Source organism: Odocoileus virginianus, chromosome 4, assembly GCF_023699985.2.
Source record: "Odocoileus virginianus isolate 20LAN1187 ecotype Illinois chromosome 4, Ovbor_1.2, whole genome shotgun sequence".
Classification (NCBI taxonomy): Eukaryota; Metazoa; Chordata; class Mammalia; order Artiodactyla; family Cervidae; genus Odocoileus; species Odocoileus virginianus.
Window position 1 is genome coordinate 23,671,645 of NC_069677.1, and position 19,431 is coordinate 23,691,075.

At 46.8% G+C, this 19,431-nt stretch overlaps 2 protein-coding genes across 2 annotated transcripts in view; both read left to right on the top strand.

Annotated features, from left to right (window-relative positions):
* LIPH (lipase H) overlaps positions 1–2,840 on the top strand; it is a 48,837-nt gene extending 45,997 nt beyond the window's left edge. Inside the window, exon 10 of the mRNA XM_070466281.1 lies at positions 1,077–2,840. Within this exon, the coding sequence (XP_070322382.1) occupies positions 1,077–1,164 (88 nt within the window). The 3' untranslated portion in view covers positions 1,165–2,840. The remainder of the gene's footprint in view (positions 1–1,076) is intronic.
* Positions 2,841–8,639: 5,799 nt separating this feature from the next.
* Positions 8,640–18,129, top strand: TMEM41A (transmembrane protein 41A). The gene is made up of 5 exons (XM_020870682.2): positions 8,640–8,850; positions 11,276–11,429; positions 13,464–13,625; positions 14,438–14,576; positions 16,258–18,129. The coding sequence occupies exons 1-5, from the start codon at positions 8,732–8,734 to the stop codon at positions 16,476–16,478; spliced, it is 795 nt and encodes a 264-aa protein (XP_020726341.1). The 5' UTR covers positions 8,640–8,731; the 3' UTR covers positions 16,479–18,129.
* Positions 18,130–19,431: the final 1,302 nt, after the last annotated feature.

Sequence of the window (19,431 nt, forward strand, 5' to 3'; positions counted from 1 at the left end):
CATATCGACATTAAATTTGATAACTGCACGGAGGAGGTCTTTGTTCTTAGGAAATACACGCTGAAGTGTTAAAGGGGTAAACAACCCATTCTCAGTCGGTTCAGAAAAAATAAAGGGTGTATTTGTGTGTACAGAGAGAGGGGCAAAGACAAGGGGGGAGAAAGAACAAAGCTGTGATGGTATGTATGTTTTGTGAGTAATGCCACACTAGCATATAGTCCTGGTAGTCAACCTGTGGACGAAGAGACAGAAAATGATGTGAGCAGTTATTGCTTTACATTTATAAATTCCTTTTTCCTGAAATGTTTAGGATACTTTAAAACATTTAATAATACAAGTCTCACCCCCTGCTACTCCCCAAGGATAGTCATTATATCTTGAAACTGGAACTTTTTTTAAAAAAGATTTTTATTTATGTATTTTTGGCTATGTTGGGACTTCATTGTTGCACAGGGGCTTTCTCCAGTTGTGATGCTTAGGCTTCTCATTGTGGTGGCTTCTCTTGTTGTGGAGCATGGGCTGTAGGCCCATGGGCTTAATTGCTCACACAGCATGTGTGATCTTCCTGGACCAGACATCGAACCTGTGTCCCCTGCATTGGCAGGTGGATTCTTAACCACTGGACCACCAGGGAACCCCAAACTGGGACCTTTTAATACTTCTTTCCTGGTTATCAAAGGAATACATATTCATTTTATAAATCTGAAAAGTACAAAAAGTGTTAAGAAGAAGAATATCATAATGTCATTATTCAGAGGCAACCAGTGTTAAAATTTTTGCTTAATTTTTAAAATTTTCTATTTTTTTTAATCTAGTTGAAATTATGTGGTAAATAAAATTTAACACCATGATTTCTTATTTTTAATTTTTATTGACATATAGTTGCTTTACAAAGTTGTGTTAGTTTACTTACTGTTGTTTCTATGGCTTTGCTTATTTACTGCAAGCATTTTCCTAGAACGTTAAAAATAATTGCTAAGTAATTGTATATCTGAAAGAGATTGTACAATTTACTCTACTAGAATAGGGTATTTTTATCATTGCATTGACAGGGATATTTCATTTTGTTTTTATAGGCCCCAGTTGTGTCGGTATGATCTTGTACTGATGGAAAATGTTGAAACAGTCTTCCAACCTATTCTTTGCCCAAAGCTGCAAATGTAATTGTTGTCAGAACACCTGAGTACCAGTAACATCAAGAATGCTACAACTGCAGGCTTTTTACAGCTTCACTTCATCTTTTCCTCAAGGCACAAAAAGTATGGAATAACCAGGGTTGTTGTTTTTTTTTTTTTCTTTTACAGTAATGTCCTATGGATGTCACACTGCAAAATGTCAAACAACCTTGGATTATGAAACAGTCCTGGGAAGGGATTCTCTAAGTAGGGCAAATCAGAAATAGCTAGGTTCCCGACGGCCCAGCACCGTGTTAGGCTGTGTCCTGGGGCCTCGTTTGTTCCAACCTGTCAATTCTGCTGCTTGTCACTCGGGCAGTTCTGCCCATCACAGTGGCCATCCAAGCATCTTAAGGGAAGGACTGGCTGGAGGCCTCACTTTGGACTTGACTACATGTTCCCCATGCCAGATCCTTCCAGGCTCTGCACAAAGAAGGGAATGGAAACAGACCTACCTCACAGGGCTCTCATGTGGGCTTGGGAGGCAAGGCTTTGAAGGATTCTTTGAAATCCCCTGGGTGCCACTTCTGTGAGTGGCTTGATAAATGTGAATATGATTTTATTTATTTTGATACCACTTATCTAATGTGCAACAAGAGAGTTTCTCCTTATCAACACCAGCTTCTCTTTTAAGCTATTTGCTTTAGAAAGGCAGAAAACCATACCCCTGGCTTCCTGCCTTGTTTAAAGTGGGTAAGTGCAGGAGGAGGTAGGGACAGGCCAAGAGGGCAGCTGCTTGGATTAGACAGTAAGTGGATGAGGGAAGAAGAGCAGATGAAACAGAGGGGAAGCCCTGCTCAAAGGGAGAAGGGATAGGGCAGGATGCAGGAGAGAGGAAGTGGAGCTTGTTTTTCACTTAAGGTGAAGAAGCATCACTTTACATGCAACCCTCATTTTAAGAAATGTTTTTTCGTTTTTACCAATGTAATCTGTAATTATTGAAGGAAATTTAGAAATGCACAAATGCAAAATGAAAATATGCTATCCATAGTCCCAGGGCTTCCCCGGTGGCTCAGGGGTGAAAAAAGAATCTGCCTGCCAGTGCAGGAGATGTGGGTTCAATCCCTGGGTCAGGAAGATCCCCTGGAGAAGGAAATGGCAACCCACTCCAGTATTCTTGCCTGGAAAATCCCATGGACAGAGGAGCCTGACAGGCTATAGTGCATGGGGTCTCAAAAGAATTGGACATGATTTAGCCACTAAACAACAACCATCCATCCATAGTCCATCCATAGTTAGAGGTAATTTGTGTTACTCTTTTGGAGTGATGCTAAATAACTTGTTTGTTAACATGTGAATTCAAAGCACTAACTGATTTGCTCTTGGAGCATCTGAAGCTACCAGTCTGAGGAATTCTCAGGTTTCTCCAGGAAGAGGCATGATATATGAATCTGGAATGACAACAAGCAAGTCAAGAAGTCCCCCAAGGGCCAAGGTCAGAGGGGTCAGAACCACGAGAGGGTGATCCTTGAGCAGATGCCCAGGATGGAGACAGAGCCAAAGGGTGGACAAAACCCCTCCCCCAGCTGTGGCCACTGCAGGAAGGTTCCTTAGAGTCACAGGTCCACTAGCCTCTTCCCCTTTCAAATGACTGCTCTTCAACTGCTTTCTGTGAGAACAGTCTTAAATGGAATCTCTGTTTCATAAATGATGGAACTCTGTAAATATTCTGTGTGGCACGTATTATCTTTATTTATACATACACAGCAAATCCAGAGTCTGTTCCACTGAAGTGTGTGATGATTGCAGCGAATATCTGAACTCTGGAAGGAGGAAGGCTCAGCGATTCTCCTGCCCACCTAGACATTTTGTCAGTCGTCCTCCCTCCCATGTTTCCAGCAGAGATCTGGGTGCTCATAGGCTCTGATTTCTTTTTAGAGTTTTACTGGTCCTGTATTCTGATTAGCATAGTTACTTTTTCATCCTTTTTGCCTTCCTTGGTAAGCAGGGGATCAAAACAACAGCAGAAAAATGCCAGGAACAGCATTTCTATTGATTTATAAGCTCCTCAGGCCAGTGGGTCTCTCTGAGTTTCTTCTCCTGGCATCTGCTAGTACGGTGCCCACCTCACTGTGGAGTGGGAGGATGCATGAACAAATAAATAAATGAAGAAAGTTTGGTCCCTGGAGTGGAGGTGGATTTCAGTGAGTTTCATGTAATAGTGATCAGGTGAAATGAAGGCTGTCACAGGTGTGACCACTCTCAGAATCTTTCTTCCCAGGCCCCTGGAACTTTTGACTGTCTCCAGTTATCCTTGCCTCTCTCCCTTCTCTTTGTCAGTGTATTTGACTGAATCCCCAGCCAAAGATGCAGTTAAACTGTAGCCTACCCTGTCCCCTCTTCTATTCACCAGTATCTCCTCTTACTTCACTGGATGGTCCTCAGGGGAGTGTCCCCAGGCCTCATTTTTCCATAGAGCCTGCTGGATCTCTCCTTCCATAGCCATTTTTAGTTTTTTTGTTTTTTTTTTACATGTATGTGTATGATTATCTGATTAATGTGTCTTCTCCACTAGAATGATCTGCCAGGCACAGGCCATGTGCCTAGTGTGATGCCTACAATGTATTCTGTGCTCAGGAAATATTAAATGAACACTGTCCATTATCTTGTAAGCCCTATGGAGTCATGCTCAGTTGTGAGGATGGATCAGTCCTCCACCCCCAGCTCCAGCCCATTTCTCTGGGGGTGCCCACCCTTCTCTGTCTTAGACCTCTCTCCCAGGCACCTTTCTTACTCTTATCTCTTTTGTCTCTGTTGGTCCACTGCCCACTTTGCAGGCTTCCTGGGAGAGAGAGTTTGGCTCTTGTTTTCACTCCTCATCACAACTTTCAGGTGATCCCGATACTATCCTGCAGCAAGCTCACCTATCCTGAAGCCAAGGAGAGTTTGCCTTCGCCCACTCCCCTGTTTCTGCACCTCAGCTAAAGCCCTCCAGGATCCTCAGGCATTTCTGGGTGACCCTGAGCTAGGCTTCCTCTTCCACGGCTCTCTTCTACCACCCACTCTGCCACCAATGTTGTATGTGCTACTGGCGCTGCTGGTATTCAGCCATATGGTAATATATTTCCATGTCGGCATATCCTCCAAGGCTGTGAGCACCACGAGAGCAGCTGCTGCTTATTTGTCTTTGCTGCCCTAGCACCTACCACAATGCCAGGCACAAAGCAGGCGCCCAACCGATGTCTGTTGAGCAGAATAGAGTGGATTTGTCCTCAGGGACTTGAGGGAGCCACCTCCGTTCTAATTTAGACATCAACATACTTATTTCCAAAACCTCCCACCCTTAGACCCCTATCCTGTGTTCTCATTCATGACTGGGATGCCAGTAGCAGAAATCCACTCATATTAGCCTGGATTTTGTTAGAGAGAGGACTTGTGGAACCCAAGGGAGGGTTGAACCATCAGACATCAGGAAGAGCAGGGATGTTGGCCATGCTGGAGCCTTCAGCATCAAGAGTCCATGGGACTTCATTAACCCTGTGCTCTGCCATAGGTCTCTCTGCATCAGCTCCACCCACTCCACAGGGCAGCTGTGGGTCACTGGGGTCCTTGGGATCATTGGGACCACTCACTAGGTGGTCCAATTCCAAAGTCCAGGGAGAGGACTTGGCCCTTGGGTCTTCCTCTTGGGGCAGGTGTCCATCCTCTTCTCATTGGTGGTGGTTGGAGCAGGAATGGGGATGCAAAGCCATGTGGTCTGATCAGAGCTACTCTTTTTTTTTTTTTTAGAGCTACTCCTTTATATTGCTCTGAGCAGATCCAGTTAAGCCAGAAGAGGAGGGTGAGCCCTAAGACAAAGAGCCACAGGGAGTGACGGGCTAATTCATTCTCACTGGAGCTTCTTGGCTTTTCTTCCTTCCCACCCCTGAACCATCACCCCTGACCTGCTTCCCAGTCCAACACGTGTCCCTGGTGGGGGGTTGCTGCTGTGCTTTACAGGCTGCCGCTGGTTCTGCAGGTGCTGGGTTGGGGGCCAGAAGGGAGACTATGATCATTTTGGAGCTGGGCTGGTAGTGGGGAGCACAGTCCAGGGTTTCTTCCCCAAAGCAGACGGGCTGAGCAGGAGAAATCAGGACAGGAGGCAAGGGGGATAGGTCAGGGGCAGCAAGCAGGGGCTTGGGCAGTGATCCTGTAGGAAATTAGGTTTGTGTCTTCCAAATGAGCTGTCAAAAGTCCCTTTCCACCAGGTGGTGGCTAAGACCCACAATCCTTCAGGTCTCCCTGTTGGATTTTTCCATGGACTCTGACACTGAGCACTGGTCCCTTTCTAACGGTCTTTCTGGGGCCCTTGGTACTCTTCCCCACCACCCTCTCGATCATCCAACATCCCTGAATAAGCTATCTTGTTCTCTTTCACTGCTTCCACTATCTCCTTATCAGGCTTCTGATCTCCGTCTTTTCTGCAAAAGGCAGTATAGAGTAAGCAGGTAGGGTCTGTTATCTCCTGGGAAGAGACCTCCGTCTACTGAATTCTCTTCGCCTAAGTTTCCCTTCTCTGGACTCTAAGGTGGGGGCTTTTAAGAGCCCCTGCCTCATGATATGATAAATACATTCATGTGTGTAAAAGGTTTCCTGTGGGGTCAGCTGTGCCTAGACTCAATGAATGTCAGCTGCTATTACTTTCCCTCTCATGGTCTCCCTTAGAGACCTCCCGTTTCAACTGTCTCCTCTAGACAGAACGTATGAATGTTTAGCCCAAGCTCTGGATTTTCACCTGTGCATTGAGAGGTGGTGCCAGTGCCAGGTGGAGCAAGGAGCATGGGCTTGGAAGGGACCTATGTTTAAGATGCAGTCCTGCTCAACACTCACAGCCCTGGGCTTCACCAACCCTTAAAGTGACTCCATCTTGAACACCTGCTCAACCATCATCCATGAAAGGGATGATGATACGTGCTTTTCTGGAAGCTTGGCCACATCATTTCCTCTGTAGCAATATCATGCTCTGTAACTCTCCATACTCTCCCCCAACCAAAGGCAAAGTGAAGCCCTGAGAACAGGAGCTTTTCTTCCTGTTCTCTGCTCTGCACATTCCTGGCAAAGGCTCAGTATCATTATTCATTCAGTTTCTCTCCGCCTATATTCTTTTGACTTCTCAAAATCAACATGTTTCAAACCAAACAACCAGTCGTGTCCTCCCTAGGCCTGATCCGTTGATTTAACCAACTATCATTAAGTGTGTAATGTTTAGCGCTCTGGACTTTGAATCCAGTGATCTGAGTTCAAATCTCGGTGGGACCTTCTTTAGTTTGGGCTTCCCTCAGACGGTAAAGAGCATGCCTGCAGTGCAGAAGACCTGGGTTCAATCCCTGGGTAGAGAAGAGTCCCTGGAGAAGGAAATGGCAACCCATTCCAGTATTCTTGCCTGGAAAATCCCATTGACAGAGGGGTCATGAAGAGTCAGACATGACTGAACAACTTCACTTTCTTTCTTTCTATTAAGTGCCAGTGATAAGCCAGGCACAGGGTTAAGGGCTGGGACAGACACGGGATGGTGAGACCTTGTCTCATTTACAGAAGTGTTCACTGTCTCCTGGGGAGATGGGCGACGATGCTGGAGCACAGTGTATGCAACCGCAGGAATAAAGACACTTCACAGGCAGCCCCAAGCACAGAGAAGGAACAACCTTTTGGACTGCAGGAGCTGGAGAAGGCTTCTCAGAGGAGGTGACAATTGTCCTGTGTATTGATGAAAGAGTAGGAGTTTTCAGGCAGAGAAGTTTGCCAGAGAAGAGTGTTTTCAGAGGCACAAACTAACACCATGTGTGTTCAGCTGGAATGGGAGATTTGAAGGGAGAAAAGAATGGAGGGCTGAGAACAGTCCCACACATGTTTTAAAATGGAAAACCTTGCACATACATGGAAACTAGGGAAAATGGTAAAATCCACCTCCCTGCACTCATCACCCAGCTTCAGCAATTATCAATTCAGTGGCCAATCCTGTTTTGTTTATATTTTTACTACTGTCCCATCCCATTATTTTGATGCAAATCCCAGACATTGAGTCATTTCATTTCCTTCATGCAGAGCCCAGAATTTTGAAAATATAAAATATATTTTTTCTTCTTCCTACAAATGAGTCATAATATAGCCTAACACTGCAACTTGTTTGATTTTTATCCTACCCATCTATCTGGCTACTGTACTGTATCTGGATACACAGAGCTGCTTCCCTTTTTTCAGGAAGCGGCTTAGAATTTGTTCTACTTGTGAATATACCATAATTAACCTCAATAGTCCCCAAATGATGGGCATTTGGGTTGTTCCCAATATCCTCATATCAAAACAAAGCCGACAGAATACCCTTGAACATAACATCTTTGTCTGCCTAAGGGCCTATCTATGGGTTAAATTACTGGACGTGGGCTTGTTAGGACCTTGTACACTTTGAATTCAGACAGGTGCTCCTTACGTAGCCCAAGAGGAGCTTTGAATGACATGACAAGGATGTTTCTGTTGTCCAGGCTTGTGACATTTTGGAGTCCTCTCTGTCATTCTCCATTTAATTAGCCATGTCCTACCAACTCAACTCTTCCAGTCTGTCCATCTTCCTCCCCACTACTGTGGTCCTGGCTCAGGCCTGCAACCTTTCTCATCAGCTCCCAACTCAGAATGCAGTCTAATCATCTGCCAGAGAAAACATCCTAAAATGGGAACTAAATCATTCTCTTGCTTAAACACCTCTGTTGGTGTCTCCTCATGTACAATATTAAAAAAAATAATCCAACTCCTTAGCTGCTCTTCTATGCTTTCCAGTTTGTTTCCACCTTCTCACTTATTTCTCACCCCTGTAGGCTTCACAGAAACTAGACGCTGGTCCCTTCCTGGGGTCCCCCATTCACCTCTTTCCTGTCTCTGTTGTGGAAATCTTGCTCATCCTTTAAGGTAAACTCAAACCCCACCTCTTCCATGAATCCACGCAGTACAGAACCACTAGTTTTGGACCCAGGGTGACTTGGATTCTGATCGTGGCTCTCTTGGGGGATGTTACTTAATCTGAGACTTGGGATTTTTCATCTGTTAAATAAAGACAAAAAACCAATCTTGCAGAACTGTTGTGAGGATTAGGGATAATGGACATATAGTAGGAGTTTAATAAAAAGAAATTCTCCTTATTTCCGTGATCGCTTTGATTATCCCACCGCACTGGACTGGAGCCTCTGGTTCAGCTGGTGGTCAACAAGCCTATCTTGACCCCTAGACTGCAAGCTTGCTGTGGTCTGGGTTCCCGATTCACCCCGGACGTCCTAACGCCTGGCAGGGACCCAGCAAATAAGTGGAGAAAAGAGACAGAGATAAACGTATAAAAAGATATACACACGGAACGAGAATAGAAGCAAGAGCAGAAGGAAGGACGGTTCCTCTGCTGGATTCTCGACCCAGTGGCTCACGGAGTCCGGGCCGGGGGTGGGGCCTGGTGATAGGGGCGGGGCCTGGAGCAGACCCCGCCCTTGTCCGTCTGCTAACTCGTTCCGCTGGCGCAGCCGGCAGGCAGCGAGGTTCCTGGCACTACTTCCAGGACGCTCCGTGGCCCCGCGAGTCCCAGTACGGGGGCCGCGATGCACTCCCTACTCGGCCTCCTCATGGTCTTCGCCGGCAGCACCTTCGCCCTGTACTTGCTGTCCACGCGACTGCCTCGCGCGTCGACACTGGTCTCAGCCGAGGAGGCTGGAGACAGGTGCGTGGCGGCGGTGACTGGGTCCTAGGTTCGGGTCAGAGGAAGGGAGCCAGGTCCGAGGATGAAGTCTGGGAACCGGAGATTCGGGTTCCCGGATCGGAGGCGTCGGAGGCCGGGATTTGGGCTTCAGTCCTGGGACTGGAGGTCGGGCCGCGTCTACACTGTCTTGGGCAGGCCGCGTGAACTGGAACCGGGACCTGGCTGGGATCTGCGTGCTGCCGGCCGCGCGGGAGTGCTGTCTGGTGCCTTCTGGTTTTTTTTTTCTTTTAGTTGCGGAGGGAAACGCGGCGCCTTACTTTGGGCTGATCCTGCTGGAGCACCTCTGCTCCCCCCATTGGGTCGCCTCTTGAGCGATGTTCCCGTCGCCTTTCCAGGCCCAGCCCTGACCCCTATTTGCATCCCACCTTCGCCCCGATGTGGACCCGCAGCCGGTTCTCAGTCTCCCTCCTTCGTCCTCTCCAGTTCACTTCTGGTCAAATCGGCCCTTGGGACTTGAAGGCATATCGGGCTTGAGGAAAAACGTTGATGGACAACTTTAAATTATTCACTAATTAGTTATCGACTGTCTCTTCTTGGTTGGCTCAGCTTTTCCTTTTACTTACCCACGGTGTTAGGCAGGAGGCGGTACAGATACTTACGGGGCCGGTTTGTCGTGAAACCGGCCTGCTATTTGTAAAGATAATGAAGATGTATGTTACTTAGGTTTGAATATTAGGAGAACTGTTTTCAGTGACTGTTGTTTTGCTCTAGCTGGGAAGGCTGTGCTGGGGGTGTCAGAGTAAGAGAAACATTCTAATGAGAACCAGGAGGGTTTGTATGTAATTGATCATTGATGGATTCCAGAGTTGTTCAGAGGACAGAGGCAAGGTAGCCTTTGTACAGAGTAACCCTTGTACAGGAATCAGAGTTCAGTGAGGACCATATAGAAAGCAGGGTGAAAAGCAGGCTGGTCGGAAGGGTTGGTTTCAAGCCTGGCATATTACCAAGAAGATTATGGTGTGGGACAAATACACTTTCCCAGGGAAGCTTTTTTCTCCTTTGTGATTGATAAAGCAATCGTTTTACCTAGTAACTTAGGAGAAGTGTGAAGTTTGAATTGTCCTTGGCCTAAAGCTTAGGGGGGAGGGTTTGCCCCTGGAAAGGAAGGCAATTCAGGGCATTCCATACTTGCCTAGAAATTAATTCATTTGCCTCTTAGGAATAGTTTATAAGGATCACAACTTCTTTATCCGTTCATCTGTCAGTGGACTTCTAGGAAGTCCATTGGACTTGGAATAGTTGCTTCCATGTCTTAGCAATTGTAGATAGTGCTGCAGTGAACACTGGGGGTACATGTGTCTTTTTCAGTTATGGTTTCCTCAGGGTATATGCGTAGTAGTAGTGAGATTGCTGGGTCATATGGCAGTTTTATTTCTAGTTGTTTAAGGAGTCTCTTTAGTGGCTGTTCTCTTTAGTGGCTGTATCAATTTACCTTCCCACCAACAGTGCCAGAGGGTTTCTTTTTCTCCACATCCTCTCCAGCATTTATTGTTTGTAGATAAAGAAGCTGTGGTACATTTATACAATGGAATATTACTCAGCCATAAAAAGGAACACATTTGAGCCAGTTCTAGTGAGGTGGGTGAACGGAGAGCCTGTTATACAGAATGAAGGATGTCAGAGAGAGTAAAACAACTATCACGTATTAATGCACATATACTGAATCTAGGAAAATGGTACAGATGAACCTATTTGCAGAGCAGGAATGGAGACTCAGACATAGAGAACAAATTTGTGGACACAGCGAGGGAAGGAGAGGGTGGACAAATGGAGAGAGTAGCATTGAAACATGTACATTACTATATGTAAAATAGATTGCTAATGGGAAGTTGTTGTATAACACAGGGAGTTCAACCCTGTACTCTGTAACAACCTAGAGAGGTGGGATAGGGTGGGGAGTAGAAGGGAAGTTCAAGAGAGGGGCATATATATACACTTATGGCTGATTCAAGTTGTTGTGTGGCAGAAACTAACATAATATTGTAAAGCAATTGGCCTCCAATTAAAAATTATTAAAAAGACTAGTCCATAAAATCTGAGAGCTAAGAGGGAACTTAGTGATTATCTACCATTAACCTTTCATTTTTCCAATAAGGAAGCTAAGGCTCAACGACTAGCCTGAGATCATACCACTGGATAGTAGCAGAGTTCAGATGCTACGCCAAGTCCCTTGCTTCCAAACCGAGGCTCTTCTCCTTGCCTCTGCTGTGTTATAAATATCAGGTCATCCATCATCCTAGCCTCCCCACATCTCTGCTGGTTCCCAGCAGACCAAATGATGGGCACATTAAAAAACCTGTTTTGGAAAGAAGACACAGCAAGTGACTTTATTAGGTATGAGGCTGTTTTTGACTCTTTGTTTCCATCTGCTTTTCCAAATCTCCAGGTCACTGTGGTTTCCCTCGGACCTGGCTGAGCTGCGGGAACTCTCCGAGGTCCTTCGAGAATACCGGAAGGAACACCAGGTCTACGTGTTCCTGCTCTTCTGCAGTGCCTACCTCTACAAACAGAGCTTTGCCATCCCTGGGTCCAGCTTCCTGGTCAGTATCCTGCCCTCCTCCTGTGCCTGCCTCCCAGGAAGCCACGTTCTTCTTTGCAGAGGGGCCATTAGGCTGCAGAGCCTACAGTCCAGAGGACGGGCTACCGTGGGTATTGTTTGTTGATAGCTCTCCCTGTGTCAGGCACTGTCCTAGTTGCTCTACCCGCACGACCTTATTTAATTTTCCAAGAGCCAGTAACGGGCATTGTTATCTGCATTTTACAGACAAGGAGATGAATGGTGAGAAGTTAAGTTACTGTCCCTGGTGACGAGGCGAGGAGGGGGAAGGGCTGGGGTCTGAACCCCCGCCCCACCCCCTCACCCTGCAGCTCCAGAGCCTACCTCTCCTCTCAAGTTTGCTGCTTTTGTTTCTAAGGATTTGGCAGCTGTGGAGCACCGTCCTTGAGACCTCTCCCCTTCCGCATGTTGGTTTTCTTTTAAAATCTGTTTTCTCCACTAGTCTGTGAGTTCCTTGAGGGCTGGGCCTGTTCCTTGTTCACAGCCTGTGTGTTTGCCTGGCACAGGGAAGTGCCTTCGTAAGTGTCTGATGAACAGATGCAGGTTGTTCCTGGTGATGTTTGGCTGGAGAGGGTCGGGAAACCTCCCTGGTGTGGGGAGGATTAGTCACTCTGGTTTTCCAGGCGGCCCCCTGGCTCTCGAGAGCTGCAGTGTTAAATCCAGGCTTGTGCGTGGGCTCTTGGATGCTTCTAACCAGCTGCCATCTCAGGTGATACAGGAGAATTTGTGCTGTTCTCCCAGCAGCATTGTAAGCTTGTTGGTATAAATGTATATATATATTATGGCTTTGGGGAGGTTTAGATCCCAGCTGTGTAACAGTGAGCCAACCATTTAACCTCTCCAACCCTGCCTCCTCATCTGTGGAACAGAGACTTGCCTACGTAACCCCCGGGATTGTTACGTGGGAGGATTAAATGACCCAGTGGGTGCAGAAGGGCTGGCACAGTGATGGTGCGCCTGGCACACAGCGGCTTTGGCACTGAGCAGGCAGCCTTGAAAGCTCCCTTCTGTCCTGCTCTCCCTCCTGCCCCAACATTCAGCTCAGGCCGGATCTACCTCAGCTGTGTCTTTGTTAGCAACTGGAAGAAAAGCAAACATAGCCATGCCAAGAGAGATGGGGACATGTGTGGTGCTGGGGGTCAGAGGCCATCTGTCTCCTGGGGTTGCCCCCATACCTCCTTCTCTCTTGAGCTGATCCCTCTGCAGGGCAAAGAGCCAGCTGCTCCCTGGGGGTGCATCCTATCTCTTCCTCATGTGGCCTTGGGGACCATACTTAATCTTGCATTGGTAGAGTGGGGTGAGGCTACCATACCACACAGGGTCTTGTTGGGGATTAAATCGGACATGTCGTCAAGTCCTTAGCACACTGGAGGTGCTGAGGAGATCCCCGCCTTCTCGCTTCCAGGTCCCCCTTTTATTTTCTCTCTTGGATTCTGTGTTTGGCAGGATGGTGTCTATTAGCCAGACTGCATTTAGGAAGTATTGGTTCACTTTTCCATTTTGGTTCATTGCAGGCTTTTTTGAGTGTCAGCTAGAAATCTGATCAACACAAAACTGCCAGGGTTAGCATACCACAGATCTGTAATTCCTGCCGAAAGCAAAGAAATGAGACATTCTGTAAAGCTCATGTGGTCTAACTAAGGGGAAATCCATGGTTTGTGTCCATTTAGAATAGCAAAAATAATTTGTGAGCTTTCTTTCTGCCTCCCCAGAGCCTCAGGGTCTGCAGGACGTATCACAGCCCATGTGGAAGGCTGGGTGTAAGACGCAGGTTTTCCCATTTAATTCTGTCTTGTCCTCTGAGGTTTTAATACTCTTCCCAGTTTTAAGGGTGAGAAGACTGAAGCCAGGGTTGTAGTTCCCAGATCTTTCATCACCTTTCATTCATCTCTTTACAATGGGAATAGGGTTTTTTGTCCAGGAAAATCACTGAAGCAGGAGGGAACCTAGGCCTCCCAGGCTCCAAGACGAGATGGGCTGGCATGTCCTCATAGCAGACCGTATGTTTCCTCTGCAGAATGTTTTAGCCGGTGCTTTGTTTGGGCCGTGGCTGGGCCTTCTGCTGTGCTGCGTGCTGACCTCAGTGGGTGCCACAGGCTGCTACCTGCTATCCAGTGTTTTTGGCAAACAGCTGGTGGTCTTATACTTTCCTGACAAAGTTGCCCTGCTGCAGAAGAAGGTAAGGCTAGAGGGTACCTCTGAGTGCTGGGTCCCTAGAAAGTCATGGCGTGGCCCTGAGGGGAGTGTGGTGCAGGGGGTTCCCACAGTGTCCTCCTCCTCTGCCGCAGGAGACTCCAGAGCGCCTATTGATGTCTCCTAGAGATGAAGACCTGAGCTTAGCCTCCAGCTCCATCACTGCCAGCTCTGTGTCTTTGGGCAGGTTCCTGACTTCTGAGCCTCAGGCACCTCCATTTTTGGGGAGCTGGGGGCTGCGCTAGGTCTTCGTTGTGGTCCCTGGGCCCTCCAGTTGTGGAACTCCGGCTTAGCTGCTCCTCAGCATATGAGATCTTAGTTCCCCAGCCAGGGATCAAACCTGCATCCCCTGCATTGGAAAGGAGATTCTTTTTTTTCCATTTATTAGTTGGAGGCTAATTACTTCACAGCATTGCAGTGGTTTCTGTCATACACTGAAATGAATTAGCCATGGATTTACATGTATTCCCCATCCCGGTCCCCCCTCCCACCTCCCTCTCCACCCGATCCCTCTGGGTCTTCCCAGTGCACCAGGCCCAAGCACTTGTCTCATGCACCCAACCTGGGCTGGTGATCTGTTTCACCCTAGATAACATACATGTTTCGGAAAGGAGATTCTTAACCATTGGACCACCAGGGAAGTCCCAGGCACTTCCATTTTAAAAATGAGGAAAACAATCTCTGCCCTGAAACTTACAGAATATGAAAAGTGTCTGGAACAGTGCCTGGCACCAACAGATTTTTCACCAACTGGAGACTCTTTCTGCTTCTTAATGGCCTTGTCTTCTTTGGCTTCAGGTGGAGGAGAACAGAAGTGGCCTGTTTTTCTTCTTACTGTTTCTGAGACTTTTCCCTATGACGCCAAACTGGTTCTTGAACCTCTCGGCCCCAATTCTGAACATCCCCATCGTGCAGTTCTTCTTCTCTGTTCTTATCGGTAAGACACGCGTGCAAGTCTGAGTCTCACAGTCGTCTCAGGCACATGCCTGCCTCTGTGAGCCAGGCTCACGGACAGCATCATCCAGCCTTGTCTAATGTAATTGTTCCTGATAGCAGGTCTACTTGTGCTTGAACATGAGAAGCCATAAAAATACTTCTGGAAAAATTAGGGATTGTTCATTCTATACCTGTTTTTAATGTCTATTGTGTGTTTGTACTGTGGTAGGCCCTGGGATTAGAAGAGCAATCTCTGTAACACATGACCTGGCCCATAGTAAGGGCTCAGTGAAAGCAGAGTTCAGGTTTGTGGCTGGAAGAGAAGGTGGAGGCAGGAAGGTCAGAGCAAGGGCTTCCTGTTTGATTTTGGCCCCTGTTTCCATTAAGATCTGCCTTAGGAAGAGCTAGTTCCTTCTTGCTTTTTGACAATTGTATGACCTTCAGCAAGCTCCTTACCCTCCATGAGCCACTTGGCCAAATGCAAGGCTAGGATGACAGCAGTGTTTCTCTAAGTATGAGCTTTGGACCACTTTCATCTGAATGGGAAAATGGCTAACATCCTGTGAAATCAGTGACTATTGTTTTCCCCACACTGGAAGTAAACCACCCCACCTTCTCCAAGCCTAAGGCAAGGGTCATCTCTCTTAAACCTTCTTTAGAAATGGAGGGAAAGACTACTCTGGACTCGGGGTCAAACATGACAGCTCTGTGGTTGAGCAGTTGCTATTAATAGGGAATTCCTGAGAGAAGCTGAGCTCTTAAATTGAAGCAGAATCAACCATAGCTAATTCTGTCAGACCGGCTTTTAGATGAGAGTGCCTCCGCGTCTCTATTAGCAGCCTGTAATTAACCAGGTGCACGAAGCTTGGAAGGACTCCAGAGACCTGGGTTCTAGTTCTGCCTCTGACAGGTTGTATGACCTTGACGAATCTCATCTTGAGGCATCATCCATTAGAGAAGAGGAGTGGATCATCAGGGGGCCCCAAACCAATCAGAGTCTTGGGAGTGGGAGTTGAGAGAGGCTGTTAGAATGCAGGTTCCTGGGCTCTACCCTAGACCCAGGGGACCAGAGTCCCTGAGGGTGTGTTTTTAACAGCTTCACCAGGGGATTGTGATACAGTCAGCCTCTTGGACCACCAGTCACTTTTGGGATCCAGTGGATTTGATGACTTCTTAAAGACAATACAGAGTATGAAATAGTACTACTACTAAGAAACTTGTTTTTATCTTGGGCATACTGCACAACTCATAATGCTGGTGCTGCTCTTTGCTTGGGCTGTTGGGTACTCGGAACCAAATCTGGGGACACTTCTAGCAAATGAGTGAACTTTCTGCATTTTTGCCTTAATTTGTTTATTCTTCACTCATTTTGTTGTATTCTTGTTTTGTTTTCCCCTATTTAAAAAAATGTTTAAATGTTATTGTGTATATATATATATATATATATATTGCAAACCATCTCAAGTCCTTTTGTTTAATGAGGCAAATGTATGTGGGAAGCAAGGAAAGGAGGGGAAGGAATGGAAGAGAAGGGAAAGAGGACATATTTAGCAGTCAGAATTGCACAGAAGTCACATACGAAACTGGAGTCACTGTTGTGAATTACTGGTGACCTTTCTGAAGCACTGCTGGTCTTTGTTTTCCCGTCCCAGAGTAACAGGATTTCCCTTTTCTTCCTCCAGGTTTGATCCCATATAATTTCATCTGTGTGCAGACGGGCTCCATCCTGTCCACCCTCACTTCTCTGGATGCTCTTTTCTCCTGGGAAACTGCCTTTAAACTGCTGGCCATTGCCCTGGTGGCCTTAGTTCCTGGAACCCTCATTAAAAAATTTAGTCAGAAAGACCTACGTTTGAAAGAAACAAGCAATGCTCACTCTCTGAATAGTAGGAAGGTCACGTGATCTCGGTCCCTTGGGTGCTATCTCCCTGGACTCTGTTGCTTATGTATGTGATGGATGTGGTCCTCTGAAGCTCCTCATTGTTTTTAAATTATTCTCAGTAGGTGATCTGGACACTATTCTTCTGTGTGCTCTGTCCTGTCACGAAGGACACTGCTCTGGAAGGTGAATCGTATCAGGTTCTCAAACCAACCAAGATTTAGCAAGACACTGCAAAATGGATGGCCTCCCAGGAAATCCTGTTTGTATTTTATTGAATAACAAGGAACTCAGGGTAGTGTGTCATACTTGCCTCTTGCCAAGCCCTGAGCTGTCTTGGGAGAGGATGCTGACGGCCCTTGTCTGGCGTGCCTCTTCCGTGCAGGGATTGGCTGTCGTGACAGGTTTTATCTTTTTATGTCCCTTGTGGACAAGCTAAGTGTAGATTAATGACGTGAACCCACATCACTGACACCACACTTTCTGTTAGTCTCCTGAAGAGTGTTTCTTCAGTACACGTTTTTTTGTTTTTTTATTTTGCTGATGACCTACCTCTTGCATTAATCAAGGGAAACAAGCTGACAAACTGCATACAATTTCCATGTACAGCTCCAAAGCACAGTGATTGCTGTGATGCTCTTTGTGTTCAGATGCACTGATATTACCGCATATGTCACATCTCCTCTTGGTTGCATGTCCAGACAATTCAGCTGATTGCAATTGGACTATTAAATATCAGTGGAGCTCACTCTGTATGTTATGAATATGTTCTGGAGAAGTGCTTACCCATCTGAATGTGCAGAGCCCTCAACTCACTTGAACCAAATGACCATCAGTACCTTTTTTCTAGTCTGTCCTTTCTGTGTGAGAATGCCTCCTCTGTCTTGCTGGGAGATGGACTCAGTACATGATACCAGCTGGTACACAGGTACCAGCCTGCGTACCCTCCAAATGCTTTTTTTCATTTCCTGAAAATAACTGAGGGATAATTATTTTATCTTTCAATTCAGGGGAATTCAAGGAGAAAGCTTTGCTTTGGATTACTTTGTTGTGTTGTGTTTTAATGAATCTGTAGCTGTCTGCTTTCTATAGCTGTAGTATTGTAATTGGCACAGATCAATTCAGTTCCAAGGACAAACGACCTTGGCACCTAAAATGACCAGCTCTGGGATCCTGTGCCCCAAAGGAGTAAGTCATCATTTCTTATCAGAACTCTTGCCCTTGGGCACCATCTGCTGGCTTTTGATTTGACTTGGCCAAGAATCTTGCCAAGGCTTAATGCAGATCAGTTGTTCTACACGAATTCTTGGGAATACTTGTTCACTGTAAAGAATGAATTCCCAAGCAGTGTTTTTTGGACACAGTATAATCCAAAAAAAATAACAAGGACTTCATTTTTAAGCATGTGTTGCTTTAAAAGAAGCTTGAGAACAAGAATGGGCATGAAGAGGATACCAACTGGACTTGGAAATCCATGGCTCTTTGTGAAGCTCTGTGGTAGGAGGGAGGGGAGACGCCGGAAGCTCTCTGCACTGCTGAAAGCGTGTGCCCTTTGCCCTTTACCTGGATCCTTGGATTTGTCTCTCTCCTTCCTCCCCCTTGACTTCGCAACAATGTGCCTTAGCAGTTGTGACTTTACAGGCAAAGCAGTTTCCCAAATAAATGGATATATGTATTCTGTGTGCTTGTGCAGGTTGCTAACTGCCAGTGGGAATCGTGATTGGCTGAAATCAGACAATCCAATGTGTTGTCTTAGCTTTCTGCTCTCAGGTTTCTCACCAGTCGTATGCACTGGAAGATTTTCACTTTTGCCTTTTTCCTCTTAGGTGCATTTGAGAGTTGGGTTCTCATACCAGAGAAGTAGCTGCAAGGTGGGCAGCAGGAAAGCTGTGGGGAAGGAGAATGCCTGTCTCGGATGTGACAGAATAATCACGAAGAGACAATAACACAATGATGGTCATCTCTTCTTTCTGTGGATGTGTCTGATGAAAATGCCACAGAAACCAGCTTTTCTCACCACCTATTTTTCCGGGCTGCAGGAAACCCAGTCGTGTAAAGTTTTCCTTTCCCTGACAAATTGTAAAACTTGTGAAGGTAGCTCTCGGGACACAAGCAGCCCTTAAGGAATTAAGACAGGACAGAAAACAGTGAAGTACACTTTTTGTTTAATTCCATGCATTTGTTTGCTTTGATAGTAGCTCTTGTTCCCATCACTGTACACTTGCTCCATACAAAGAGGGAGAGCCGGCATCAGAACCTGCACAAGGAGCAGGAGAGCTAACAGGACCGGAGACCACAGAGGACGCAGATGAGGGAGTTAATTTTGAGACTTGACTACAAAAAAAGAAGTTAATCCACTTCAAATTGAGCTCACATTTTATTGCAATCAAGAATCCAAGTGGGTTGTCAGACTTCCAGAACCTGAGAAGTGGGCACTTTGGAGGGAGCGAGCTCCCTGGGTGACACAGTCAATAGGGACATCTTCCTATTAGCCTGCACCTTCTGGGGGGTTCCCTCTGACCTGCAGCCCCTGGAGGGCCCCATCTGCCTGGTCACCAGGCAGCAGCCTAGGGCCAGGAGCCAGTGTTCCCCCGAGTGCTGTGAAGTGGCTCTGGAGAGCAGGCCTGGGACTTGGCTGGGAGTCTCCTTACAGGACCTTTTCTGGTGGCCCAGATGGAAAAGATCTGCCTGCAGTGCAGGAGACCTGGGTTCAATCCCTGGGTCGGGAAGAGCCCCTGGAGAAGGAAATGGCAACCCACTCCAGTATTCTTGCCTGGAGAATTTCACGGACAGTCCATGAGGTCACAAAGAGTCGGACATGACTGAGCGACTAGTACTAGCACTTCCCTTACAGTGGCCTTGCTGTCTGCCGGGGGACTTGGCTCTGTGTGAAGTTCTGCCCGTGTGCTCTGGTCACGTGACAGGGAAGCCTTCACCCAACTCCTTTTGGGTGACCCCGTTTCTCAGAACAGTGAGC